General features: G+C 56.1%; 2 protein-coding genes across 2 annotated transcripts in view; one reads left to right on the forward strand and one right to left on the reverse strand.

Annotated features, from left to right (window-relative positions):
• WIPI1 (WD repeat domain, phosphoinositide interacting 1) overlaps positions 1–6,503 on the forward strand; it is a 20,639-nt gene extending 14,136 nt beyond the window's left edge. Inside the window, exons 11-13 of the mRNA XM_063409809.1 lie at positions 1,314–1,435; positions 2,085–2,185; positions 6,080–6,503. Of these exons, the coding sequence (XP_063265879.1) occupies positions 1,314–1,435; positions 2,085–2,185; positions 6,080–6,127 (271 nt within the window). The 3' untranslated portion in view covers positions 6,128–6,503. The remainder of the gene's footprint in view (positions 1–1,313; positions 1,436–2,084; positions 2,186–6,079) is intronic.
• Positions 6,364–25,921, reverse strand: ARSG (arylsulfatase G). The gene is made up of 11 exons (XM_063409805.1): positions 25,192–25,921; positions 24,709–24,896; positions 23,878–23,925; positions 23,689–23,800; positions 23,279–23,416; positions 20,641–20,831; positions 19,922–20,002; positions 16,292–16,400; positions 12,706–12,826; positions 8,317–8,407; positions 6,364–8,032 (listed from the first exon to the last, which is right to left on the reverse strand). Exons 1-11 carry the CDS (start codon positions 25,392–25,394, stop codon positions 7,695–7,697), a joined length of 1,620 nt encoding a protein of 539 aa, XP_063265875.1. The 5' UTR covers positions 25,395–25,921; the 3' UTR covers positions 6,364–7,694.
• Between the last annotated feature and the right edge of the window lie 1,504 nt (positions 25,922–27,425).

The following is a 27,425-nucleotide window of genomic DNA, read 5'->3' on the forward strand; positions in this document are numbered from 1 at the left end:
GAGGCTGATCTTCTACAAAATGAAGGCAAATCTCACCTGGCAGCACAATGTGGAGCTGTAGGAGCAAGAAAGTTAGAACTGAGTTTGTGATTGGAGCTTTGCCTGATGTGACAGACGTGGCTGGGAAGCACATGAGCAAGCAGGGACACAGGGCTTCTTGCTGGAGAGACCAGAGACATCTCAGATGCCACGGCAGCTGTGGGATATCCCAGCTTAGACTGGGCAGGCTGTGCTTTAGGAGATGCCCCCAGCAGCAGAGCTCTGACCATCGTGGTGGCAGGAGAGCAGAGCACCTCCTCCAGATTGGAGTGGGTGTTGGAGAGCTGACTGGGGGTAGGATGGTGTGGAGTAACACAGTGAGCTTGTAAACAAAAGCCCAGTGCCAAAGCAGAGGAATTTCTATATGGAAGAGGTTGTTAAGCATTGGAAGGGGCTGCCCAGGGAGGTGGTGGGGTCACCGTCCTTGGAGTTGTTCAAGAATGGACATGGCCCTCAGTGCTCTGGTCTGGGTGACAAGCTGGTGGTGATCAGTCAGAGGTTGGGCTCGATGATCTCAGAGGTCTTTTCCACAAAATCATTCTGGGATTCTGTGAAAACAGAGCCTCCCCCGCCACTGTTCAGTCCATATGCAAATCCCATTAAGCACGTAACCCCCCCCGCACACATCTGGGCTGCTTGGCTCCAGATGTGAAGCCTTTGGGGTGGGGTGAGATGTAACATGTGCTCCAGGCCGGGAGGTGGCTGCCAGCCAGGAAAGTGCCAGCAGCTTTTGGAAAAGCCACAAAACAAAAGCACTTCAAAGCTGCGCTGTCCAGCGCGCGCCGCCCGCAGCCCCCAGCCTTGTCATGTGGGCTCCTCTGAGCATCAGAGGGCTGAAAAGGGCCCTTGGGTCATGAGTTACATTACATCATACGATATCTCTGCTCAAACTCTGTCCTAAACTAGCCGGGGCTGCTTTTCCCATCTAGTCTGCTCCTGTTGGAAGCCCTTCGGAGCCCCCTCTGTGATTAGAAACACTGTTTGCCTTTGTAACCTAAAGCTTTTGTGGTCAATCTGTTCCCTTCTGTTCCCATGCCAGCATTGTCCTCCAGCCGAAGTGGTGCTTTCCCTATCTCCTTCTTCACCCCCTGCTTTCCTTGTGGAGCACAATGTTCCCCTGTCCACAGCACTGCTGGGGCTGCTGCATGCAGGGATGGGGATGGGTGATGGGCTTCCAGGAGATGTGGATGCATGGGTTTGGCTTAGCTGGAGCTGGGGAGGAACAGCTGGGATCAGAACTAACTCTTCTCCCCTCTCTTGATCTGTACAATTAGTCTGCTTGGCTCAGGAAAGATGGAAGAGAACAAAGAAAATGACCTTCAGCCTCCAGTACCTCAATCTTATGCAGCAACTGTAGCCAGACAAAGTACAGTGCCTTCAACTTCGACCATGCCAGGTAAGCACCACATCTGCCACAAAAACACCTGGGGCAAAGTGGAAAGTGTCCCACATTCCAAGGGTTCGTCCAGGATGTGCATGTGGTGATGTGCACTGCACGCTGGGGCAGCAGGGCTTTGGGGCTCGTCTGGTTCATCCCCTGCCACAAAAACAGGACACGAGTTTTCTGCTCTGCTCCCTGTGCTGAGCTGTGCCATGCACAGGCCCAAGGCAGAGCAGGAGTCACTTTTTGGCAGACAGCACCTGCTGCCAGGTGGTTTCCAGCAGTTCTAACCATGGGTGTAGAAGTCAGGGCTCAATGTTTTTGTGGTGAGATTGCCTCAGAGTCTCTGAAGCTGCTACACCTTGCACTAAACTGCTGCAGGAAAAGCCTGGGTGACTATCTCATTATATTCCCAAGTGTAAGATCACATACAAATGCAGATCTTACTCTGAAATTGGTGCTTAGATTCATGGTGCTGCCACAGGAGCTGACCATGGAGTTCATCCATAATCCATAGTGTCCATGGAGACACCTTCCTCTTCCTCAGTCCATGATGCCAGAGGAAGCAGCTCAGTGCTGAAAAGGTGGTAGCAGTGTCTGCTGCTTGTCTGCAGCCTGCTCCCAGCCCTTCCTGCAGTAACACTTTGTGTTTTCCCCTGGCCAGGTTACTCGGAGGACGGTGGAGCCCTGCGGGGGGAGGTTATCCCAGAGCACGAGTTTGCAACTGGACCAGTCTGTCTGGACGATGAGAACGAGTTCCCTCCTGTGAGCATTCGGGACCCCTAAACCTGCAGTGCAGCCCTCATGCTGAGAAGGAAGTAGAAACCTCTCCCAGAAGAGATTCCAGTCCCCCCTCCTTGTCCCAGCTCACCGTGAAGCCTAAAATAACAAATGGGTTCTAGGGACAGGGCCAGGAAAAGGACACCCCCACTAAACAGCAGCTGGGGATGGGGCAAAAATGATCAAACCTAAGCAGAGACACATCTGAACAAACTTGCTGAGTGGTGTTCAGATCCAGAGCTAACCTTTGTGCCTTGAGCAGATTTCTAATATCATCAGGAATAGTTTTAATTGGAACAGTTTAGAAATAAAAACGTAATACCCTGTTGCATTTTCAGTCAGTTGTGTTAGTTCATGGAATGCAACTGGAACATACCTGAACCTCACCAGTAATTTCCAAGGTAACTGAGAAGGAAACTTCTTTTCCAAGTACAAAGATGAAAGGAATAACAGAGTTTTAAACCATTTTATGATTTTTATGTGGCACTTTCTCAGTTACCATTGGAAGGAGCTAGTGGATTTTTCAATCTAACTTCAGCCTGGCAATGTCTTTCTGGCTCTTTTTCCTATTCCACACTCATTAATTAAGTATCTAACCCCTAATTGGACAAATGTTGGTCTGTGCTATGATCTGGTTGTAATCAGTGCTGTCTTCATAGCAGTAATGCAGCAGAATATTGTAATGGATTTTGGGTTGCAGCCTTGGCAGGCTTTTGAAATTCCTTCCTTCATTTTTACATATCCTGCTGCTGGAGTTTTGCCTGAAAAGGAGGAAGTGCAAACCTTATCCCAGGATTCGTTCCATGTGCTGAGCTGACCCCTGTGAGGCACCTTCCTCTGAGCTGAGGCAAAGTTACTTAGAGAAAAGGAGGCTGGCTCATGACTCCCTTTGAGCCAGCACCACCTAAACCCAGCTCAGCTCACACAACCCTCAGATTATTTCTTTCCTTACCTGCAACATTCCCTGCTGCAAACCGGGAGCAGGAATTTCCCAGTTGCCCAACCCCATTATTCAAGAAGGATATTGAAAATGTCCCCCTCTGTGTGCCTACAGAGAAGGTGATGGCCCAGGCCCCTGGAAGGAGCAGCAGGGACAGAGAGAAATCCTTTGTTTCCTTCTGCTAAACCTGCTCTTGAACTCGTGGTTTGGGGACAAGCAAATGCCAGCACGCAGGAATCCCGCTGCTCCTGAATGAGGCTTCCTGCTGGGACTGTGCTGGATGAAAGCAGCCCCAAACCCCTGCTGTACCACAGCAGGTGCTTTATGAAATGAACTTTGATCCCTCCAAATCCTGCCATTAACCTGCCAGAGCAGTGAGATGTGTATTGTAAGGGAGGAGGTGGGGTGGGAAGGGAAGGTGCTTTCCAAAAACACTCCCTGATAAGGAGCAAATGGAGCTTCCAGATAAAGCCCCCGCTCTTGGGTTTGGGGTTTGCCCCTCGCAGTGGGAGCACTCAGGATGTTTGGATGCTCTGGATTTCACTGAACTTGGCTGTTTTCTCAGCACTTGAGGTCTCCAGTCTCAGTGAAGGGGGTTTCAGGCATCGGTCACTCCTGTGCAGAGAAGAGGGGAGAGAAAACCTGACCTTATCCAACAAAAATGTTTTGACAGCATTCAGCTTTGCGGAAACATGGGAAGGGTTTTGTTTGTTTTCCAATGTGCAACAAAAAGACTTTTAAAAACCTCAAAACTTGTGACAAAATGGAATATTCACCCGCAGCCCACGGTATGGCTTTGAACTCAGACATGGTTCTGGAGAAACAGCAGTGCTCAAACCCCACAATTTCTCCCCATTTTGAAACCTCTTGTCTTCCCTTGACCTCAAGCAAGACTTCAGAGGCTCAGCTGTTAAAGACTGAGGAAAACCAGCTTCAGCCTGACATAAAATCTGTCAAACACTGCCTGTTCATTAAGTGGAAGGAGGGACAGATCGGAGAGGAGATGAGGAGCCCAAGGAGGACTCGTAAAAAGTGGCCTCACAGGAGGGAACGTGGATGTTGCTGCTGCTGGTGCCAGGATTGCAGAAGGAGGTTAAACCAGTTCAGACAATCCCTGCATGGATGGGGTGGATTCAGCACTCCCAAGTCACTGCTGAACTTGGGCAGGAAGGGCTCAGGTGTTACTGAGGGGGACAGGGGGCTGAAGCCATGGCTGCTGTGCTGGGTGTGCAGGGAGGAGGCTGCAGAGCCCTCACCCTGCAGGATCAGCAGATTTTACAGGGTGGGAAGAGCAAACCCATCTCTGGCTGCAAAATTCTGGTGATTTGGGCTGTTCTCTGGTCACCTGCCTGAGCAGCCACCCCTGTTCTGTGGCTGGAGCAGGGACTGAGGTTTCCAGTGGTGCTGGGGTGTGCTTTGGGCCAGGCAGGGCACTGCAGTTTTGGGGTAGTGCTTGGAGGTTGGACAAAAGAAATCCTTCAGGATTCTGCAAGCAGCATGGCCTGAGTGCAGCGGGGGAGTGCAACCAGGGAATCTTCCCAAAACTGCTGGGATTCAGTAGGAAGGGTGATTTCTGTCAATGATTTCCAGGCATAAGTGATCCACCTTGCATTTAGCTGCAGGGCCCAGAGGTGAAGGTTTTATCAGGAGAGCCATTTCATTAAGTAAAGTGAAACTGCAATCAAAGGCAGCTTCCCCATCACTCTTAAAAACCATTTCTTTCCCATCGGTTTTTGGCTGCTCCAAAACAGTTTGGGCAGTTTCCTGTGCTGCCAAAACATGCTGCTGCCTGTAGGAGGGAAAAAATCCAGCGGGATCTACAACAGGGCAGAAATCAGTGCCCTATCATGGGGTCCACACACCCCTCTGCTGCTCCAGACCACAGATCTTGATGCAAGAAACCAGACTGCAGACACAGCTCTGGCTCTGTGGAACCAGTATTGGCCCAGATTCCTCCTGGCTGTTTGCTGAATGGTGCTTCCCTCACTCTGTTGAATGGATATGGACACTTAATTATTTTAAGTGATTATTTTTAACAGCTGGCTGGTAGCAGAGGAAAGGCCACAGATTTTCCAGAGGCTCTACTTGTAATTACGTTTCATAGGGGATGAGGGAGTTTGGCAGAACCTGGCTCCTGCCCTTGTAGCTTATAGTGGCATTTTGGGCAGCTGGGGCTTGCAGGATTAAGCCCAGCTTATCAGTCCATTAGCTGAGGTCCCTTGGGAATTGTGCCATGCAGTGTCAATGCTTGTGCCTGGAAACCTGGCTGTGATGGTCCTGCAGCTCGTGGAGAGACAGAGCTGGGAGCAGGAGCTGGCAGAGACCCTGTGCAGCAGGAGCTGTGGGGTTCACAAACCTTCCAGCTCACGTCTGGAGCTGGGACAGCTCTGCCCAGGGCTGCCCACACCTCTCTCAGGAGCAGGGACACGTTTTACCCAGGTTTGATGGCAGGTGAATCAGGGTCCTGCTGCTGCCTGTTCTTCTCTGCTCCTGCTTTACTCTTGCACTCAGAGGCTTTGCTGGTGTTTAGGCTGGGCTTTCCCTCCCTAAATCCTGCCTAACACGTTGGAATTTAACACTGGGATCCCTCTGGAGACCCCGGAGCTACGCAGGGATTCCCAGCACAAACCTTTCCCTCCAGCCATGCCAGAGCTGAGCTTTTTGGGAGCCCTTAGTGAGGCAAAAACCTGGCCCTGCTCAGCCCAGTGCCAGCCAGAGGCCAGACACATTTACCACTGAGCCAGAAGGTTCCTGTTCCCAGGACTGCCAGTTTGGGGAGGGGGAGAGCAAATAAATAAACCTCTCACCAATCTGCCTTTGAGTGGAAAGTAAAACACGGCAGGACATCCCTCCCCCTGCTCCTCCCCAGTGCGTGAAACCAACTGGAAACGCTCCCTGGTGCTGGGAAAAGTAAGGCCCTTCTGTTTTGATTTTGGTAGATAATCTTGTGCCGTGGAGGTCAGCCGGGCAAGGCGAAGAGGTCGTGAGGACAAGCAAAACATCCACGCTTAGGACAGCTGCTGTGGAAAAGCCAGGAGTTTTGAAGAACAGATCTGTGAGTCCCCAAGATGAGAAAAAAAATATAAATTAAGGTGGGCCACACTTTTTCCTCTGTGTCAGTGAACACCTGGCCCTGTTAGCCCCTGTTTTAATTTGTGTCTGGGTGGGGTGTCAATGTACTGTTTGCACAAGGCTCTATTTAACAAACTCTATTGTTAGAACCACAGTGTAAATGCTAATTTAATCAGATTTGTATGTAACCAGAATTTTATATACCCATTTGTCCCTTTTCTAATTTATGCTGTTTTATGTGTATAAATGTACTTATAGGAAGAGATATTAAACTTATGTCTTTGTACAGTATATACAGACTATTTTAACCCAGGCAAAGTATTTTTGCAGTGATATTAGAGAAGATGCTACTTGCTATGTTGAAAGACAGAATAAAGTCACAGTCTGTCCCTGGCAGCTCCTGCTTTTCTTTTTGGGGCCCTAAAGGTGTCAGTCTGGATTAAGTTTGGGGAGTGGGAGGGGTTTGGGGGGCTGGGGTGAGGGCAGCACACCTGGGTGAGTTCACACAAGATCTGGGTGTGTAAATCAGAATCCAGAATGGTTTCAGAACACCCTCACTCAGCTGCTGAGAAATCCCAGTGGTTTCTCAGGTTTCAGCTGCACCTTCCTTTCTGCCTTTGCAGCTCCCCAGGCCTTTGCAGCAATGGCCCCACAGGAGCTGTCTCACTCCACCTGTGCCTGCACTGGGATCGGCAGCAGCAGCTCCCCTGCCTGGAGCCCTGCTCTGCTGGGGGACCCCAGGGCAGGGAGCTCTCCCTGCCCTCCCCAGACCCCCGTTAACCCTTTCTCTTTCCTGCAGAGCTGATGGGCAGCAGCCCCCGTTCTCTCCCTGCCACCTTCAGGGAACAACCTTTCCCAAACCCTCGGATGTCCCAGCACGGTCCCTGAGCTCCATCGTGGCAGGACAAGCCGAGTGTCCTTCCCACACGGATGGCAGCCCTCAGGGACAGCCCAGGACCCCCTTCCTTCCTTCCCAGACAGCTGGGTCGTGCCATGGCCCTGCTGATGAACCTCAGCAGGAGCTGCTGGGGCAGGTGCTCCCTTCCCAGAGCGCTCCCCTCGTGCCAGGCAGGAATTTCCTCTCTGCAGCCACCAAACTTCAGGGCCTCTGCACCAGGAGGGCTGATTGCCCCGAGGCTGTGAGCCCCATCCTCCCCTGCCTTGTGCTCCCACCAGCTGCTCCTCTGAGCTTTCTTTTTAGAGGAAAACCAAGCAAATTTCCCTGAGGAATCCTCTCGCAAAGCCAGCTCTCACAGAAGGTAGTTTTAATCCAAGAGCTGTCTCTTTCCCAGATAAAGAGCCCTACAAAAAGCCTTCCACATGCCCAGGGTCCAAAGGGGACCCTCTGTGTGCTCACCCAACTCACCTCCCTCTTCTCAGCAGGGAGCAAAGGGAACCACAGCCTCCATCCCTCTCCAAGGCCACCTCCAGGAGTTCACAGACACCACACTTGGGAAAGGAGCAGCCTGAGCAATTATTTGCTTAAAGACAAAGCCGTGGTGTTCTCTTTTCCACCTGGGGATCCCATGAGGATCCCAAACCTCCGTGAGCCCCGTGGCACCGGCAGCCCACGTGCTGCACGTTGCAGCAGGGAATTGCAGCTGGATCCTGGGAATAATCTGCAACTGAGACATTGTCTGCTGCAATGTCCTGCAGAGCTTGGGCATAGGCCCTGCTGATGGCAGGCAGCACTGCCTGGTACTCCCTGGAGGCCACATCCAGAGGTTGCTGCTCCTGGATGTCACGGTCCAGGTTGAAAATGAGGGGTGGTTGGTGCCGCTCCGCCGGCCCAGTGCTGCCATCACAGGCCATGGCTCCTCCTGGGGAGGAAATGGGAGAAAAACCCTGGAGTCACAGAGGCCCAGGGGTCACCTCTGTGTTCCTCACTCCCCCAGGATGGCCCATTCCCACCCCATCCCAGCTCTTATCCCAAGAGCGTTTCTGAGACCGACCCCAAGCACCATCCTGCAGACACAGGGCAGCACATCCTTGGGTCTGCTCTTGGTTGAATTAACCTGAGTTGGTTTTCACCTGCATCTGCAGGGATCTAAGAACCCCACAGGTCTCCTCCTGGGCTTCACAGCCCCTGGCAGGGCCGCAGTACCTGTGGTGTAAAAGGCCTTGTACTGAGCCAGCCGCAGCGCCTCCACCTCGCCCACCTTCCCGCCTGCGCCGCTGTTGGGGTGCAGCAGAACCTGCAGGGAGGACAGAAGGGTTCCTGTCAGCCCACAGCAGGGAAAACCTGCTCCATGGAATCCACTCCCTGCCCAGAGGAGCCCCATTCCACCCTGAACACCTTCACAGACATCATCCAGGCCCCAGACTCTGTGCAACCAGCTGAGCTGTGGCTGCTGGGACGATGGCAAAAGGGCCCAGGAAACACCAACATCTCCCTTGGGCTTTCCTGGCCCTACAGGACCCTCCGAATTTACCTCCCAGTTCTATGGCAAGAGAGGGATCACAAAGGCTCTGGGGCTTTCAGCAGAGCAGGGCAGATCATAAAGAATGGTTTGGGCTGGAAGGGACCTCAAAGCCCATCCAGTCCAACCCCCTGCCATGGGCAGGGACACTTTCCACTACCCCAGGATGCTCCAAGCTCCATCCAACCTGGCCTTGGACACTTCCAGGGATGGGGCAGCCACAGCTTCTTGGGATAACCCATGCCAAGACCTCACCACCCTTAAAATTGAGACTTTCTTCCTAACCTCCAATCTAAATCTCCCATCTTTTACTCTAAAACCATTCCCCTTTGTCCTATCACTAAATACCCATGTTATATTTGGGAGCCAGGGCGGTGTGAGGTGCTCTGTGTCACCCAGCACCTCTGTGGGTGCTCACAGCCCAGCCAGCAGTGGGGACATCCAAGGCAGCCGAGCCCCAGCCTGGAGCCAGCAGGCAGCCACGAGCTGAGGGTGAGCTCATGCGAGGCAGAGGGGAAGGTGAGGTGCTGGAACACGACTGCCACATCCCTCCCGTCCGTCTGACTCACCCCGCTGTGCGAGGGCTCCCTGCCCTGACAACAGCCAGGGTGAGCAGCAAGGGAAGGAGGGAAGGGTGGGTCGAATCTCTCCCTTTTGGTATTTAGGACACTTGATCCACACAGGACGGCGGCTCTGGCGCTGGGGAGTGAGGAGACAAGTGAGCTGGAGGCTCCAGCAGCTCCCCTCTCCGATAACATCTGCCGCGGAGCCAATGCCTTCACTTGAGGCATGAGTCACTTGAGGTTTCCTCCCTGGGATTTGAGTTTAAAAGTGATTCAAGAAATTTCCACTGTGCTAAAAATTAGAAACATCTGCTGGAGTTGTAGGCAGCTGCAGGGCCAAGTTTAGTAACAGCACTCACAGCTGATGAGTGCAGCAGTGCCTGAGCAGGTGCCCGGCACGGAGCCCTGCCCCTCAGGGAGCACTCCAGGCACCCCGGGCACCCCGAGATCTCCATCCCACACTGCCTGGCACAGAGAATTCCAGGGATCCCAGGCACCCCGAGATCTCCATCCCACACTGCCTGGCACAGAGAATTCCAGGCACCCCGGGCACCCCGAGATCTCCATCCCACACTGCCTGGCACAGAGAATTCCAGGCACCCAGAGATGTCCATCCCACACTGCCTGGCACAGAGAATTCCAGGGATCCCAGGCACCCTGAGATCTCCATCCCACGCTGCCCAGAATGGAGCACCAATGGGCACCCCAAGAAGTCCATCCCACATTGCCTGGCAGAGTTCCCTGGGCACCCCAAGATGTGCATCCCACACTGCCTGGTCTGGATGTTGTCACTATCTCATGGGACTGGTTGGAACCTCATCCAAGAAATGCCAGGATTCAGGGTAGGGAGTGATTTCCAAATGCTCTCACTTTCTTTTATTGCCCTCCATTGTAAGGCAAATTAGTTGTTAAAAAAAGAATCCCACCTTTTGTGATTTGGTTGGATCTTTCTGGTTTTTTGGGGGAAATAAGAAGGGTGTAAAGTGGAAGAGGTGGTGCAGTGTGAGCCTGGTGCAAGGAGGAATCTCTGCTGCAGTCCCCTTCTGCTGACACTCCTCAGGCAGGATAAAAGAGCTCCAAAGCAGGAATCAGCAAATATTCAAGGCCTGTGAAGCCAAGGGACCAGGAACTGAACCAATTCATCTGTCTCCAGCTTTAAAGCTTTGCCCACACCTCTAACAGCACAGCTGGGATGCTGCCAAGGGCACTCAAGCCTCCCTTCCTACCAACAGCCACGTTCCTAAACCTCTTAAAACCCCACACTTAGAAAATCTGTTATAATTTACTGCATAATTAAGGAGCTTGTTTTGATTCAAGAAACATGCCCAGATCTGGAACTCTTCCATTAATCCATGACTATTATTTTAATAAATAAAAAATAAAGAAGGAGAGGGGGGAAAGCCTTTTCTCCCCTGAAAATTCATTGCTAGAACTTGGTGCTCCAGGCTATTCACGTGCAGCTGATGGACAGGGGGCTTTACAGCCCCTGGTGCCCTCGGTGCTCCTGGGAGGATGTGGTTTGTTTTTATTTTCCCTGCCAACAGCCCTGGCTCTCAGCAGGACCTTGGTGCCACCCCAGCCCCGTGCCCGGCTGTGCCAGTGCTGGGACACTGGGACAGTGTCACCCGGGCAGCCACACTGGGAGCTCCAGCCACCCCAATTAGGAAAGTGTGGAAATTGGGCATTGGAGTGAGCGAAGGAGCTGCTCCCAGGAGGATTTGTGTCAGGGGAAGCCCTGCACGGGGTCACTGCCGGCCGCTCGCAGGCGGGGGAGGCGAGGAGCCAGCAGGGAGGGAACGGGGACACTGCTGCTCCCTGTCACCCCAGGGGCTGTGGGGCCACCCCGTCCCATGGCACTGCCATCCCACCCCTTGGGATGACACTCCACATGGGCACGGCTGCACCCTGACACCCAGCAACCCACTGCTCCCAGCAACCCACTGCTCCCAGCAAAGCATCATTCCCATAAAAACATTGCTCCCAGGAAACCCTCATTCCCAAAAAACCATTGCTGCCTGCAAACCATCATTCCCAAAAAAACATTGCTCCCAGGAAAATTTCATTCCCAAAAAACTATCACTCCCAGAAAAGCACTGCTGCCTGCAAACCCTCATTCCCAAAAAACCATTGCTGCCTGCAAACCATCACTCCCAAAAAGACATTGTTCCCAGGAAAACCTCATTTCCAGCAAACCATCACTCCCAGAAAAGCACTGTTGCCTGCAAACCATCTCTCCCAAAAAAACATTGCTCCCAGGAAAATCTCATTCCCAAAAAACCATTGATTCCAGCAAAACTTCATCCCCAAAAAACCATTGCTGCCTGCAAACCATCACTCCCAAAAAGACATTGCTCCCAGGAAAACCTCATTCCCAAAAAAGCATTGTTCCCAGGAAAACCTCATTTCCAGCAAACCATTGCTCCCAGCAAAGCACTGCTGCCTGCAAACCATCGCTCCCAAAAAACCATTTCTGCCTGCAAACCATCATTCCCAGCAAACCAGTGCTCCCAGGAAAGCCTCATTCCCAGCAAACCAGTGCTCCCAGCAGCTCCCCCAGTGCCCTGCTCCCAGCACTGCCTGTGCAGAGCAGGGTTAATCCCGAGGAGCAGAGCAGAGCAGAGCGTGCTGGCCACATCCCACCCCCTTCCCTGCTCCATCTCCCAGTTCAGCAGAGGGTTCCGTAAATACAAAGCAAATACCAAACCCCTGATGGACACCGAAAGCAAATCCAAGATCCCGCTGGGAGCTGGCTCACGGTGCTTGCAGGAGGGTGTACTTTAAAAGCAAAATCAGGATTTGTCCATGGGACTGCTATTAGAGCCACTTTTTTTCTTTTCTTTTCTTTTCTTTTCTTTTCTTTTTTGGTTTTTTGTTTTTTTGGGTTTTTGGGTTTTTTGTTGGTTCTGCAAAAATCTCATGCAACTCCAAGACAAACGTGTGGCCATCCTGCTTGCCCTGCAAAAAGTGTGGGTTTGGGGGTGAAAGGAGCTGCCAGCCTGGATGGAGCTGTGGGATATGGAATGTTGTCACCCTGGAGCTGGGAGAGGGAGGGGTTTGTAGTGTCTTGACCTGGTGTGATAAATTAATGGGTCTAACCAGGTTGGAACCCCTGGGAGCTCCCCTCCCCACACTGATGTACATTTTGGGATCAGAAGGATGCTGTGCTGGGCACTGCAGGCTGCCACAAGGCTCAGCCTCCCTGGGCTGTGTCCCTGGGATCACGGACACAGCTCTGAGGCACACAGGGAGGTGCCAGGCTGCAGGCACAGGCATTTCCACCTCTCATCCCAGATTGCTGAACAAAGCACAAAATCTTCATTAACCCAAAGCCCTTTTACCTTGATATCCCACACCCAGCCTGGTTCAGCACTCAGCTGTCTCCAGCTGTCCTCCTCCAGGCCAGGGGCTGACACATCCCCAATGGGAGCCCTTTCCCACCCCCATGGCCCTGTTTTAGCTCGGGCTCCTGCTGCCAGGAGGGGCTGTCCCCTGGGGGTGGCTCTGCCTTACCTTGTGCCCCACATCCGACCAGCCAAAGAGAACTGGGGACACATCCAAGCCATCAAAGCGCCTGTTGGGGGGCAGCGCTGCCCCAGCCAGGGCCACCAGCGTGGGGAAGATGTCCAGGACACTGGGGAAAGAGGGGACAGCCATCAGAGCACGGAGTGAGGATCCCTGCAGGGTGTCCCCAACCCCACCTGCTCCCCACATCCCTCACGAGAGAGCTCCCAAGCGCTGAAAAGGCTGAACCCAGCTCTGGCCCTGGCTTCACACCCCTGCCACCCCCAGCCAGCTCCAGAGGGATGGGAATGTCCTGCCCACAGCCCCCATGTCCAATCCTCACCCCCCACGTCCCGGGGAGCACAAGTGCAACAGCATCCCTCCCCAAAAATGCAGTCACAAGGTGACCCCACACCTCTAGAAGGAACCACCCGCACCAGGATGGCCCCAGGGGACAGCAGGACATCAGCGTGGCCAAGTGACACATCCCAGCACTGCCCTGGGGACGGGAGCTGGTAGCTGGCAGTGCTGAGAGGACTCAGCCCACACCCCTCTGGCTACAAAACCCCGGTGCCAGCAGCTCAGAGGGCTTGGCTGGGGCGAGGAAATTGGTGCAGGAGTCAAAAGCACCAGGAACTGGGGTCACCAGGGTGCTGCCACTGTGACCTTGTCACCATGGTTCTGCCACCACCACGATCCTGTCCCTGTGTGTCTCCTGCCCTGAACGTAGTGGGAGCTGCGTGAGCAGAGAGAGAAAAGAGCCTTGGGCTTAACAGCCCCCGGTTCTCCCACTGAACGAGTTTTAATTGAGCTGCTAAGAGACAGAGAGAACAAATAAGAACAAACACTGCTGCGAGCCCCGGCCGACGCTCCCCGAGACAGCCCCCACGGCCAGGCTGGCCGGGAGACACCCAAAAATCCTGGCTGAGCACTGCAACCCCTGCAGGCACCTCCCTGGGGGCAGAGCGGGCCCCCCAAAACAGCAGCTCAGCTGGGCAGCCTGCCCCTGGTCCCATGGGTGCCCAGCACCCCCAGGATCCAGCTCCCACCCCAGTGCCTGTGGATGCTCCTGGCACCTCTGGAAAGGAGCACTAGGATGGGAGAACAACAGGATTGAGGGGAGAGGTGGCTGAAGATTTCCCCAGCCATGGGCAGGTGTAACCCATGGAAAAATCATGAAAAATAGGATTTTGGTCAAAGCTGGCATCAAAGCAAAGGCCCTACCAGCAGGCACAGCCTGGCATCCGTGCCTGAGGGAGAGGGAAAGCCAGGGTGCCAACCCCTGCCCTGGCCAAGAGAGATTTAACACATAAAGCCACTCCAGCATCCTGCTGCCATCTAAACACCAAGGGAAAAGGGCCTGGCAGTGCCCAGGGCCAGCCTGTGGGACAGTGACACCATCCTGACCCCGGGGCAGGAGGTGGTGGGAGCACTGCCCTGCCGTGGTGCTGGGCATCCTGGCACCCCGGGCACAGCGTGGCACAGAACTGGCACTGTGACAGGGTGCAGGAGCTGCAGCAGCCCTCCCAACAGCCCGGCCAACCTGCCCAGCCCCACGCTGCCAGCACAGCCGGGATGGTGCAATCTCCTCCTTCACCACCCTCCTGACCTACTTCTTCCATGCCCTACTTCGGGTTGGGGCAGGGAAGGGCAGAAGCACAGTGGGTGGCTCTGACAATTAAACATAATTAAGAAAAGCAGACGAGGCAGTTTTGTGCCGAGCCCAGCATGCAGGTGCTGGTCTGGGAGGAGGCATCAGCGTTCCTGTGCTGGCCGCAGCTCCCCGGCCCCGGGGCACGCTCACCCGCGCTCACCCCGGCTCCCGGCCGGGCAGGACACGGAGCCGCCAGGGCCTGAGCAGTTCCAGCAGGCTCTGAGCCCCGGCCAGGTGTTTCCACACCCCCAGGGGAAGAGGAGATCCATGCAGATGGGTCAGACCCTCCCCTGCCCAGCCCTGGCTCCTCCCGGGGTCCCACCAGGCTGAGGTCCCTCTGTGAGCACACAGGGCTCCAGCATCTCCTGCTCACACATTCCATTCTCTCCCCAGCTTCCCGCTCTTCCCCATCAGCTGGGGGCATTTCAATGTCCCTGTTGCACGTGCTTGTCCTTGGGGCTGTCCCCGAGGGTGACAGAGGCACAGAGAAAAGTGTCCTGTGAGCACCTCTGTGTCCCTGCACATTCCCTGTCCCACCTCAGGCCACGGCTGGGACCACAGTGGTGACACTTTCCTGAGCATGGCCCGCTGCTCACGTCCCCCAGGCTGCCTCCCAAAGAGGGGGTGCCCCTTGCTGAGGCCAGACCATCACCCACAGAGCTGGGCACGGCCCCATGGCAGTGCCAGGCTCTGCCGGGGGACACCGGCTGCCCCATGGCAGTGCCAGGCTCTGCTGGGGGACACCGGCTGCACTGTGACTCCTGGGGAGCTCAGAGATGCTTTCCAAGCACCTGGAGTTCTGCACGTGCCTCTGCTGGATTTCTAGATTTCCATCAGTCCAACCTGCCAGACTGGAGCTGGGAAATGCAGCAGATAAGGTCTTTGAGGAGATAATCAGAATTCCTGGGCTTGGAGGCAGGGACAGGGGGATGGGGTGGGCACTGATCCTGCTCACGCTGCCCCAGCTGGCAGGGGCTGGCAGCTCTGCCCCACGGAGGACAGGGATTTGGAGGTGAAACCACAGGGTGCTACGTGCTCCCCATCCCCTCCACCAGGCACCAGTGACTCAGCTTTTGGCTCAAACTTTCCCTCACCTGCAAAAATCCAGCTCCTAGAGCTGCCCTGGGGCTGTGGAATGAGTGAGTGTCTCCAGCTTATCTCAGGGACCTTAGAAACACCCAGCACTGCCCCAGGGTTCACCAGTCAGGACCTGCTTCCAGCAGCTGGGACATTCTTTCCCAACAGCCAGCAGCCTCCCAGCCCCACCACCCTGTGTGCTTCAAGAGTGAAAGGGGACAGGGCACCCCAGTAACCCCCAAACCCCACCAGCCTGGCCCCCAGCACCTCGGGGATCCATCAGGGACAAACAGGGACATCTCCCAGGCTGTGCCCCACATCTGCTGCCAAGGAGGGCTGTAAGCAGAGCGCAGGGTCCACATGAAGGGGTGCAAGTGCTGCGGGGGAGAGGGGCAGTGCAGCCCCTCCCTGCTGCCCTCCCCAGCCCCGAGAGGCGCGGGGGCAGCAGCTCCTGCCCGGCCCGGCCGCATCCTGCAGGCAGAGCCAGCGCCCTCTCTCCCCACAACCGCACCCTCCTCCACACAAAGCCATTCACAGACCACAAAGCCTGAGCCTGCTCCTTGGTGGGGAGAGAGGACATCGTCATCTTTTAATTATCGGGAGGCCCTTGGCCACGGCGGCCAGGAGCGCACGGAGCCCGGCGGGGCGAGCGCCAGCCCTCCGGCCGCACAAAAAGCCCTTTCAGCTCCTCTCTGCTGAAGCCTTGAGTCTTGGGAGAGGACAAAAGTGCAGCCTGGCACAAGGCAGGGAATAAGCAGGGCAGGCAGCTGCTGTTGCCAAGATCCAGGTGATGACCCCGGTCACAGTGTGGGGATGGGGGGTCCTTTCCAGGCAGGGCCACCCCACGCCCCGAGGGGCTCTCACCTGAGCAGAGCAGGGCTCGTCCTCCCGGCAGGGACACGGCCAGGCCAGTACACCAGGGCTGGCACCCTGTGCCCTCCTTCCCAGGTGGTTTGCTTCGCCGAGCTCCCGCCTGCAGGAGAACAGGGCAGCGCTCAGCATCTGCTGGCACTGGAAAACCTCTGGAGCTTCCCTGGGAGAGGAACTGTTCAGAGGCAGAGATGGTGTCAATCACCCCAAAGGAGGATGGTTTCACTGGGCCAGGGAAGGGAGAAGAACTACAGGAGTATTTTAGAGGGAAAGGGAAAAGAAAGGAGTCTCAGCTGGGCACTGGTTTGTGTTTCCCTGCTCCAGTGAGTGATGAGAAGTGCACCAGCTGCCAGAGCCAGTGCATTTCCATCCACTTTTGATGCCAGGTGAGAGAATGGAGCAGGCAGGAAATGTAGGAATTTATTCCAGGGGCTTCTGTCCTCTGCAGGGCTCAGCACCATCACCCTTCCCCCCCGGCTGCTGGAAACCTGCCTCATTAAAAATACCATCCTGCTAATAACCCTGCTGCCAGTTAATGAACCTGATCCATCCTTTCCCTGACAGCACCCAAAGCACGCCTGCTCTGTCCTTGGCTTTGAGATGCACAGGGAAGCTGCCCAGTCCCTCCAGCACCTGCAGTGCTGAGCACTGGGACTGGGGTGCTGAGCCCCAAAACTGGGGTGCTGAGCCCCGAAATGGGAGCCCCAACCATCAAAAGGGCTGGCAGGGTGTTGGAGAGCCCCTGCCTTGGCTGCAGCCCAAAGGGCCCCAGGCAGCTGGAGGGGGAAGGGGCTGGGAATGGGGCAAAGAGAAAATCCCAACCCGATTCACGGAGCAAACTTGCCAGGAGCAGCCTTTGTGTGCGGCCTTTCAGTGTGCACATGGCAACGGCACTCGCCCCGAGCCATTTCCTCCGGGCACAGCCAAGAGAGCCCCGGCCTCCCCAGAGGCACTGCCTGATGCCACGGCCTGGGCCATGCCCCAGGGACACGGATGGCACAGGTGCCACAAGGACTAGCCCAGGGAAAAGGCTTCTGACCCCGGCATGAACCGAGCACAGCCCCGATCTCTCCCGTTCCCCACCCAAAACTTTGGTGTTTCCCCCTCTGCCCACAAACACTCCAGGAAATGACAGCAATTACAGCAATTAATATCAATCCCCATCTCTGCACATATATTTAAAATCTCCTCATCCTGGATGCGCGTCCAGGGTTTTTCCATGCATGGTCAGGGGGCTCTGGAAGGACATCAGAGGGATATTTCCTGACCAAGCCACCCCAGCACCTCTGGCTGCTCAGATCAGAGCAGCCTGGGAATGAGGTCACATTAACACTTCGGGAAGTAAACAGGGCTGAAACACCCAAACCCAACCAGGGAATTTTCTGCAGAGTGGGGATGATGCAGCCCTGCTGCTGTGGGGACTTTCCAGGCTTTCCAGGAAAGCTGAACTGTGCATTCCCGTGGCGGGATGAAAGCCTTGGTCCCACCACACACACAGCAGGTCCTCAGCACAGGGACACCAGGTCTGGAACTTCCCCAACCTGCCCCAAAACATGCCCAGCATCACATCCCCAAAATGTTTCTCTCTCTCCCAGCATCCCCTCCTTGCTGAACTCTTGACCCCGAGGTGGGAGAAGAGTTTTTGGGGTGGGCTGGGGGAAGCACAGAGAAAGGGGCAGCACACACGGACACGCTGCTCTCTCCCAGCTCCAGTGACCACCTGAAATCAGTGGAAAACATCCCTGGAATTTAGGGTTCGACCCTAAAACGAAAAATGGAGCTACAGGAAACATACAGAAACATGTTAGAAACACACAGAAACATGTAGAAACCTATAGAAACATATAGGAACATATAGAAACATATAGGAACCTGTAGGAACATGTAGGGACATGTGGAAACATAGGAACATGCTCAAAACACACAGAAACACATAGAAACATGTAGAAACCTATAGGAACATATAGGAACATGTAGAAACATAGAAACATGTTAGAAACATACAGATAGAGAAAGTAGAAACATGTAGGAAAAATTAGAAACATATAGAAACATGTTAGAAACACACAGACATACATAGAAACATGTAGAAATATGTTAGAAACATGGAAACATGTAGAAACATGTTAAAACACATAGAAACACATAGAAACGTAGAAATATGTTAGAAACATACAGAAACACATAGAAACATGTAGAAACATGTAGAAACATGTTAGAAACACACAGAAACACATAGAAACATGTAGAAATATGGTAGAAATATACAGAAACATAGAAACATGTTAGAAACATACAGAAACATACAGAAATAGGAACATGTAGGAGCATATAGGAACATGTAGGAACATCTAAACAAATAGAAACCTATAGAGACATATAGAGACATATAGAAACATATAGAGAGACATAGAAACCTATAGAGACATATAGAGACATATAGAGATATATAGAGACCTATAGAGACATATAGAGACATATGGCAACATGGAAACGACTCGAGCCGTGTCTCCCCCTGCCCTGGCATTCCTCGGGGCTTTTCCCCGGCAGGGATCGATGCCCCCGGGCCGGGCAGTGCCGGGGCCGCTCTCCGAACACCCAGCGCAGGCATTTCCGAGCCACGCTGGCCGCCGGTGTTCGCGGGAGGCTCTGCCAGCCCCGGCAGGGCAGCGAGGGCTGGAAGGGGCCGCGCTGGGCTCGCCCTGTCCCCGCAGTTTCTGTCCCAGCTTGGGGCTGCTGACCCTGGGTTGCTCAAGAGCAGCGAGCCGGGGCCGCCAGCGGGGTTTGTTTACTACAAAACCGAGGCTGCGATTCCGTGCCGGGGTCGGGAGAAGGAAAAGCGCTGGGGACGGGACACAGCCAGCGCGGTTTGCCCAGGGAAGGGTCGGGAAGAGAGAAAGGAGCCCCTCGGGACTGGCCCCGGGCAGGGGGAGCCGAGCCTGGCACGATAACACCGCGTAATACAAGCAGAAGTGGGAAACGCCTGACTCATGAATGTTTCTGCCTGCCCCGGCCGAAATAAACCCACCAAGCAGATGGCTTGGCCGGAAAAGGAGGAAAGAGTGAAAAAAAAAAAAAAAACCAAAAAACCCAAAACGAAACAAAACAAAAAATCCTTAAAAAAAAGAAAAAAGAAAAAAAAAAGAAAGAAAAAAGAAAAAAAAAAGAAAAAAGAAAAAAGAAAAAAGAAAAAAAAAGATAGAGAGAAAGAAAAGCAAAGTCCCGGGGTGCTCTGCTCTGGGCAGGATGGGGCTGGGGGCTGTGAGACCCTGATGGGGCAGATAGAAACATCCCAGCTCCAAACTCACCCCAAGCTCTGGGGCAATGGGGACCCCAACCCACCCCCCGAAGCAGTTTTGGGGGGAACTTGACTGTTTGAAAGAAAAGAACAGCGCTGGGGTGTGGGCAGCAGCCAGGGAAAGGCTGGGGGTGGAGTGCTGCCCGTGTCCCCTCGATGGCAGTGCCCGTGTCCCCTCGATGGGCAGGGCCCGTGTCCCCTCGATGGGCAGTGCCCGTGTCCCCTCGATGGCAGTGCCCGTGTCCCCTCCATGGGCACTGAAGGGGTTTGGGGAGCAGCCCCCCTGTGCCCCCGGGGACTGGGACCCCCCCTCGCTGCCAGGTTACCTCGCTGCCTCTGCCAGGCACCCACGAATGGCCCTAGGCGTCCTGCCAGCTCACACTTCTGTGCCCAGGGGCCATTGTCACCTGCGAGAGAAAGAAATGTCCCCATGAGAGACACCAGGACCACAGGGGACACCTCCACAGTGCCAGGGGGGGTAGGCAAGGACAAGGGACCCTTCCATCCCTCTTTGCCACCCCTGTGATGCCTCCCCACACAGGCAAGAGCAGCCGGGTGATGGATTTTGGTTTTTAGCAGTTCGTTTGCAGGGGCTGAGCGCAGCCAGGGCAGGGCAGGGGGGGCGCGGTGCCACCAGCTTTGGGTGTTAATGAGCGGCCGAGCGGTTCCTGTCATCAGGAGCAAGACATCCTCATTAGGGAGGCAGCTCGGCGACAGAGAGCGGATTTGGGCTTCTTAACGAGCGAGGATTTGCGGTTTAATTAGTCACGGCCCCACCGCTTCAGCCCCGCGGCGGGAGGGGGGTGGCAGGGTGGGCACCAAGCTGAGCGGGCACAGCAGCCTGGCACCCCTGTCCCCAAGCTGGGACCGCTCCCCATCCACAGAGCAATGGGAGCACCCAGGGCAGGGGACATCCAGGGCAGGGACATCGAGGGCAGGGGACATCCAGGACAGGGACATCCAGGGCAGGGACATCGAGGGCAGGGGACACCCACAGGTGCTGCCCCCGCCTCCAGTGTCCCCCCAGCCCGCTGTCCTGCCGTACCTGTGAACCACAGCAGCGTGCTGCCCTTGCCCAGGCTGTCAGCGACCGCCCTGATCCGTCCCACCAGCGCATCCATCTCGCTCAGGGAGGCTCCGTAGACGCCCCTGCCCGGAGCAGGGGGCACAGGGGGGGTCAGTGGGACGTGCATATGGGCCAGGGCCAGGTAGAGGAAGAAGGGACGTCCGCTGTCACTGCACGGGGGACAGAGGGACAGTGCTCAGCCTCCAGGGACAGGCAGTGGCAGGAGGTCATTGGGGTGGTGGCACTGCTGAGCCTGGCCACACGCAGTGGCCCTGCCACCCCTGCCTCTGCCACAGCTCCTTGGGGGAAAAACACCCCAGCTGCAAACCCTCCAGGCACCCCTCTCTTTACAGGGAGGAAGCTTGGCTGAGCTGAGCCACTTCTCCCCTGCTCCTGCTTAAACCTCTCCCCACTGTCCCCCTGTTGTCAACTGTCCCCACATCGGGATGGATTTTCCCCTTCCTCCATCTCCAGCGGCCAAACACCCCACGCTGGTGCACCCACACGCCTCCCTCTCCTCCCTCAGGGGGCCCATTTTGGCCCTTTGTCCCCTTCCTCAGCAGGTGCCCGGCCTCACTGGTGCTGTGGGCAGAGGATGGGCCACAGGTGGCCACAGGTGGCCACAGGTGGCCACAGCTGGCCACCCCCAGCACCCCGAGCACAGCCCAGGCAGTGCCAGGCAGCCCCGCACAGTGAGCGTGGCACCTTCGCCGCCCGCCCGCTCCTGACTCGTCACAGGACACGTCCTGTTTGCTTGTTTACAGCTATATTTATCTGCTCCAACGAGGCCTGCTCTTCCTCAGGGACCTCGGAGGGGAAGGGTGGGATGGCCGTGGCGGGGAGGGGCCGGATCCCCGGGACGTGTCCCCGCCGGCGCACGCGCCCGCCACGGCCGCCCCACGGCTGGAACCTCCCGGGGCCCTTCCAGCGTGAGCTCGGCATTTCCTTCCTCTGCCCGTCACCCACCTGGGTGGGAAATGAGTAAAGCCCATCCTGCCCGGAGCTGCTGCAGCACCGAGAAGGGCTCTGTCCCCCTGGCACACTGCAGGACTTGGGGGGTCAGGAGAGCTCGTGTGCCCCTTGCAAAGTGCCACGGTGAGACCTCTTCCCATGGGATGCCAGAGCCCCTGGGGCAGGGAAAGCTGCTCCCCCTGGCTCGCATCCCACCCGGGAGCAGCACTCCAGCATCCAGAGGGACTGGTGGCTGTGATGCTCAGCAGGACATCCCTCTCCTCTGCCACGCAGACACCTCGGAATTGCCCTGAAGATCCAGCAAACGTTTAATCAATAACTGAAGACAGGAGTCCCTGACTTTTGCTCCCACGCTCGCTTGTGCTCGAGCAGTGCCACTGTCACAAATTGCTGAACCTTGACTGGTTTAAAAAAACACTGGGATGGCAAATCCGGTGTTCTTTTGTTGCCGTGTAATGAGTGAGTCAGGCAGGGGAAAACTGGAATAAGCCATCAAAGAGAAGGGGAGAAAAGGTAGACACCTGCTTAATCCTGTTCTCCATGAACGCAGATAACCCCAAAGCTCTGCTGGGAGTTTAAAGGTTTTTCCTATTAACCCGGGGCTTACACACTTGGTTTCACAGCCACAGAGAATCCTGGCAGCCCGGAGGGCTGGGGGTTTGGCAGGAGAAGGGGTTGCTGCTGCCCCACAGCCTGGGAACCCTCAGCATCCCAAACGTGCCCAAGCCACCCCACGGCCAATCCTTGGTAGCCAAAGGATAAACTACAGGTCTTGTGCAACAAAACAGCACCCAGCTTTATAAAGAGCCATTTCCCCATGTGCTGCTCCCTGCCCAGCCCTTCATTCACCTCTGTTACACAAATCCTCCCCCAAGGACCCGCCCTGCTACCCCGGGATGCAGGCAGGGGATGGGCTCAGACAGGGCTGCCCGGCAGCGCTTCCTCTCCTCACTCTGCAGGGAGGCATTTTGCAAAGTCACAGCTCGTAATCCGCCAATAATGGGGATTAAAATTACACAACCCGTCAGCAGGGCTCGGGGGCGTCATCCGGAGGAGCCACTTCTCTCCTCGGGGACAAACACACCCGGGTCCCTCCTGTGCTGGGAGGCTGGGGGAGGCAGGTCCTGAAGCTCGGCGATCTCCGAGTGCTTTATCCTCAAAATGGATCCGATCTCACACGTGGGGCGTGTTCAAACACCTCTGGGTGCTATTCTGGTCCCACCCTGAGCACCATTTACAGCCCCTGCCAGCGCTTGGCACCCATGGAGGCGCCTCCACCTCCCCATTGCCACCTCATCCCCAGGGATGCAGGGATGGACAGAGGATGGCAGCGATTCCTCCCTGCCATCCCCACTAGCCTTGACATCACGCACATTCCCCCCAGGCAGGAGGCACAGCCCCGCTCAAAGGCTTTGACTTTCCTCAAAAATGATGTTTTTAAAAACACACGGTCCCTTCAGAGGACTCCAGAAGAGCCTCAGTGTCTCCTCCGGCAGGAAGCCAAGCCAGGGACACCCCAAATCTGAACGCCAGGACAGCACCCATCTCCCCTGGCATTGCACCAGCACAAAGCAAAGGAGCCCTGCAGTGAGCCAGGAGCAATCCTGGCTAAGGGGACACCCAGGGGACAGCGGGTGGCCCTCACCTGGCCCTCTGGATGAACCGTGCTGCCTCCTCCGCGTAGCGCCTGGCCAGGCTGCCGAGCTCCACGGGCTGCTGGACGATGGTGAGGTTCTCGAAGAGAGGCAGGGCAACCTCTGTGTAACAGTCCCTCCTCGCCACCCTGCCGGGAAGAGCCACCCCGGGCTTGTCACCGGAGCAGGGACAGAGCCTGGCTGCTCTCCCAGCCTCCAGAAAGCCGAGGAAGGGAGGACAAAGGGTGCCAATGTCCCCATGGCACAGGGTGCTCCCTGCCCGCACCCTGCAGGGGGAAACTGGGTGCACAGAGTGTGAGGGGAGGCGACCAGAGCCAAGGCCAGCCCTCAGGGCTGGGGACACAGCTGGGGACACGGCTGGGGACACTGTTGGGGACACCCACCTCCCCGTGCCCCGTACCTGGCAGTGGCACCGCGCCGCGGGCAGGGCGGGCAGGGCGGCACGTTGTAGCCAGGGCTGTCCGTGCAGCCCATGTCGTGGCTGTAGGGGATCCCAAAGTAGAAGTCGAAGCCTGAGAGGAAAATGAGGGGGTCAGCGGGGTCAAGGTGGCCACAGGGCCCTCAGCTGTCCCCCCGGCACAGCCCTTACCGCGGGAGTTGGGGTGATGGTGGCTGTGGTGCCCCAGGTGCCACTTGCCTGCAGGGAAGTCACAGAACATCATCTCAGAGGTGACACTCCAGCCACCCTCACCCACGAGGTGCCCGCAGCGCTGGGGGCTTTAATCAAGCTACAAGAAAGGCTCCTTGTTTGTGCTGGCCGTGATTCCAGAATGCCGTCTATTTTTGCAGAAACCCCAGAAAAAATGCATAAGGTATCTCATGCCTGTGCAAAGCGACCGTTTCCAGCCTTAAAAGGCTCTTTCATGTGTTTGTGTGCTGAGCAGACGGCTTCCTAACCCCTCCCTAACAGCCAGCTCCATCCTCTGACCTCCAGCACGCGCTTTTCCCACCTAACCCGCTGATCCAAGAGGGAGAACTGCAAAAACTGGGGGGAAATGGAAAAACAGAGGGATTTTCTGCCAGCACAACAGCAGGGACTGCAGGTGCAGGCTGAGGGGGACCCACAGTGACAGGAGGGTGCCCAAAGCCACCGGGCTGGTGGCACTGCCCGTGGTGCAGGATGCAGGATGGCAGAGCTGCCAGCACAGCCCTGCCTGCCAAGGAACACCCAGCACACTCCTCGTGAGGCAAAGCAATGAGAGATTAGGTGGAGAAGTCTGGATTTCCGGCAGCACCATTGAGAAGGAAGAATCTTAAGCTTGGCATTGCAAAACCTGAGGGGGATGTGTGAAATCTCTCTCACGTGATCCTTTACATTTCCCTTCCACTGCCAGCGTTCCACCCAAGCACCTCCTCTGCAAGGGCACCTTTGTCACCCCCTGCCACCTCCCCGGCTGTCCCCTGGCACTGTGGGCATTACCTATGGCCCCCGTGCTGTACCCAGCCTCCCTCAGGACCTGGGCCAGGGTGGTCTCGTTGAGGGGGAGCCCCCCGAGCGAGGAGATGCCGAAGTTGTGGGTGACCCCGTTGCGCAGCCCCAGGCGCCCTGTGAGCAGCGAGGCACGGGACGGGGAGCACGTGGACGCTGCTGAGTGGAAATCCACGAACCTGCAGAACAAAAACACCCTTCAACTCACAGCACCCCGTGTGCTCTGACACCGCCCTGTCCCTCCCTGCTCCCCTGCACACTCCCCCTTTTGCTCTGGGGATGAGGGTGGGGAGTGGGAGATGAAGGTTGCAGCAGGGATGGATGGACCTGCCCCCCAAGGCTCTGGCTGCCCTCCCCGTGCACCCAAACCCACACCAATGAAATCCCTTCAGCTGCCAGTCCCACAGGGCTGAATTCCCCTGTGCTTCAGGACAGAGTGACCAGGAGAGGGCAGGGAAGGGGGGCAGACATTACCTCGTTCCTTCGGCAGCCAACCGATCCAAATGCGGGGTCTCCTTCGTCTCTGCCCAGTTGGCGCCCAGATCCCCCCAGCCCACATCATCGGCCAGGATGACGATGAAGTTGGGCTGCTTGCTCACCACACACGAGGCCCAGAGTCCCACCAGCACCAGGGTGAGCACCAGCCCTGCCCATGGGGACAGGGACGGGGTCCCCATGGTGCCACACGTCCCCTCCTGCCCGCGTTGCAGCACCGGTGGTCTTCCCCAAACTCCCCCCGCTGTGTCCCTGTGGATGCAGCTGGGCTTTCCACGGGCTCTGTCCCTTCCTCAGCTGCTCCCGTGGGGCCGGACGGGGGCTGGGGTCTGGGTTTGCTCCCTTGGCTGCCGACCGAGCTGCGGCACCTCCTCCGTCTTTCACACCCAGGCACAGCCGATATTCCCGAAATCGGCGCCAGCGAAGGTGTTATTCTTAGAAGTCAAAAAACACCCTTTGAAGTCACTGTCACCCTATTTATATCTTTCCTTCCTTCCTGGTAAATATCTAATTAGGCACCAAACCGAAGCGGTATTTTCCCCTCCAGGAGCGGGTTCGATCCGCGGCAGCTCCTCTCCCGTCACCGCAGCCACAGGGATGTTTGTGTCCAAAATAGGCTCCTTCCCTCAGGCTGAGCCCCCCGGCCTTTGGGTGGAGGAGAAACTGCTGGGGCTCTGTCAGTCCATCCTTCACCTCCTTACATCATCTCCTGTGCAAGGGAAACAAAACAGTCAGGGCATGGGGAGTGCTCCTGCATCCCAGCCCAGGGCAAAACACCTTCTCCAGACACTTTGCCTTTGAAGTTGTTCTGCTGCCTGGTTCACAATGGCTCAACTGGAAAAGGCTGGAAATATGGAGTGCCCCTTTCCTGCACTCGCTGCTCAGGGTGGGGTGGTTCCTGTGCTCCTGCTATCCCATTCCCCTGCCATCCCATTCCCCTGCAATCCCATTCCCCTGGTATCCCATTCCCCTGCTATCCCATTCCCCCTGCCATCCCATGCTCCTGCCATCCCATGCTCCTGCCATCCCATTCCCCTGCCATCCCATTCCCCTGCCATCCCATTCCCCTGCCATCCCATGCTCCTGCTATCCCGTGCTCCCTCCTGCTTGCCAATGGTTTTCTCCCAAGTGCTGCAGGGGGCACAGCCCCACGAGGGGGACATACAGGGCCCTGCCTTCATTTGTGACAACTCACAACTGTCTGAAGGTCACTCTCTAAATTTAGTTCTGCTCCCATTGCCCCAGCACTGGCAGAGCAGGGAGCACAGTCCAGCTCCCCCAGAGGTGAGGAAGCAGGAATCCATACAAACCCAGAAGGCAAAAAACCCCAGGAATACCCAGGATTAGGCACATCCAGCTGCTGAGGGCAGGATTTGGCCTCCAGAGATGGAAAGGTTCAAGGACAAACCCTCCAAAGACCAATGGCAGAGACGGAGCTGTGGCAGAGCTCCACGGAGCAGATGGAGCAGTGGAATACAATGTCTTGGACACAAAGTTATGGCCAAAGGGGGATGAAGCTGCAGAGATCTGCCAAAATCCCGCTGGGTCCTGCACCAGGAGCTCTGCAGAGCTGTGGGGATCTGTGCCTGCCTTGGGGATGGCCAGGACCCAGCTGTCCCCAGCTGTCCCCAGCTGGTACCAGCAACCTCGGGGTGGGAACGTGGCATGAGGGATGCAGCTCCCAAAGGATGGTCAACACAGCCAAGCAGGACAACATCCATTGACACAAAGAGGGAGAGTGGAGAAGGCAATACTGGGAAAAAAACAGAGAAGATCAGGACAGGAGCAGGCAGGAGAGGGAATACGATGAGCCCCATCTGTAGGCCAAGCGGTTTGTAGCTTGCAAAGTAAATTATTCCCAGGTTTTGCTGTTCACATCTTTAAAAGCTTTGGGCTGTCACTCGGATCAGCAGCTCCTGGGCTGTCAGCAGAGCATTGCAGTGATCAGAGATGTGGTTCCATTCATAATTCATAGCCCAGAGTGTTAATTTATAAAGCCTGGAGGCTCTCGGTACATCAGCTAATGGGGGTGGGATGTGGTGGATGGTGGGGCTGAGCTGTGGGAGGGGGCTCAGCTGTGGGAGAGGCTGCTCAGCCCTGCCCCAACAAAGCCCAGGAGCTCAGGTCCTGTTCTGCACTCTCCTGCATCCCCACAGCCCCAACAATCGAGATTAGGTCTCTGGACATGTTTGATGGCAGCTAAGTTGCCTTTA

Source organism: Prinia subflava, chromosome 12 (genome assembly GCF_021018805.1).
Source record: "Prinia subflava isolate CZ2003 ecotype Zambia chromosome 12, Cam_Psub_1.2, whole genome shotgun sequence".
Taxonomy (NCBI): domain Eukaryota; kingdom Metazoa; phylum Chordata; class Aves; order Passeriformes; family Cisticolidae; genus Prinia; species Prinia subflava.

Coding starts and splice junctions, on each gene's coding strand:
- ARSG (XM_063409805.1), bottom strand. CDS start 25,394: ATGGGGACCCCGTCCCTGTCCCCATGGGCAGGGCTGGTGCTCACCCTG. Junction 24,897..25,191: donor TTGGCTGCCGAAGGAACGAG/GTAATGTCTGCC, acceptor TTTGTTCTGCAG/GTTCGTGGATTTCCACTCAG. Junction 12,827..16,291: donor ACGAGCCCTGCTCTGCTCAG/GTGAGAGCCCCT, acceptor CTCTTTCCCCAG/TGTCCTGGACATCTTCCCCA.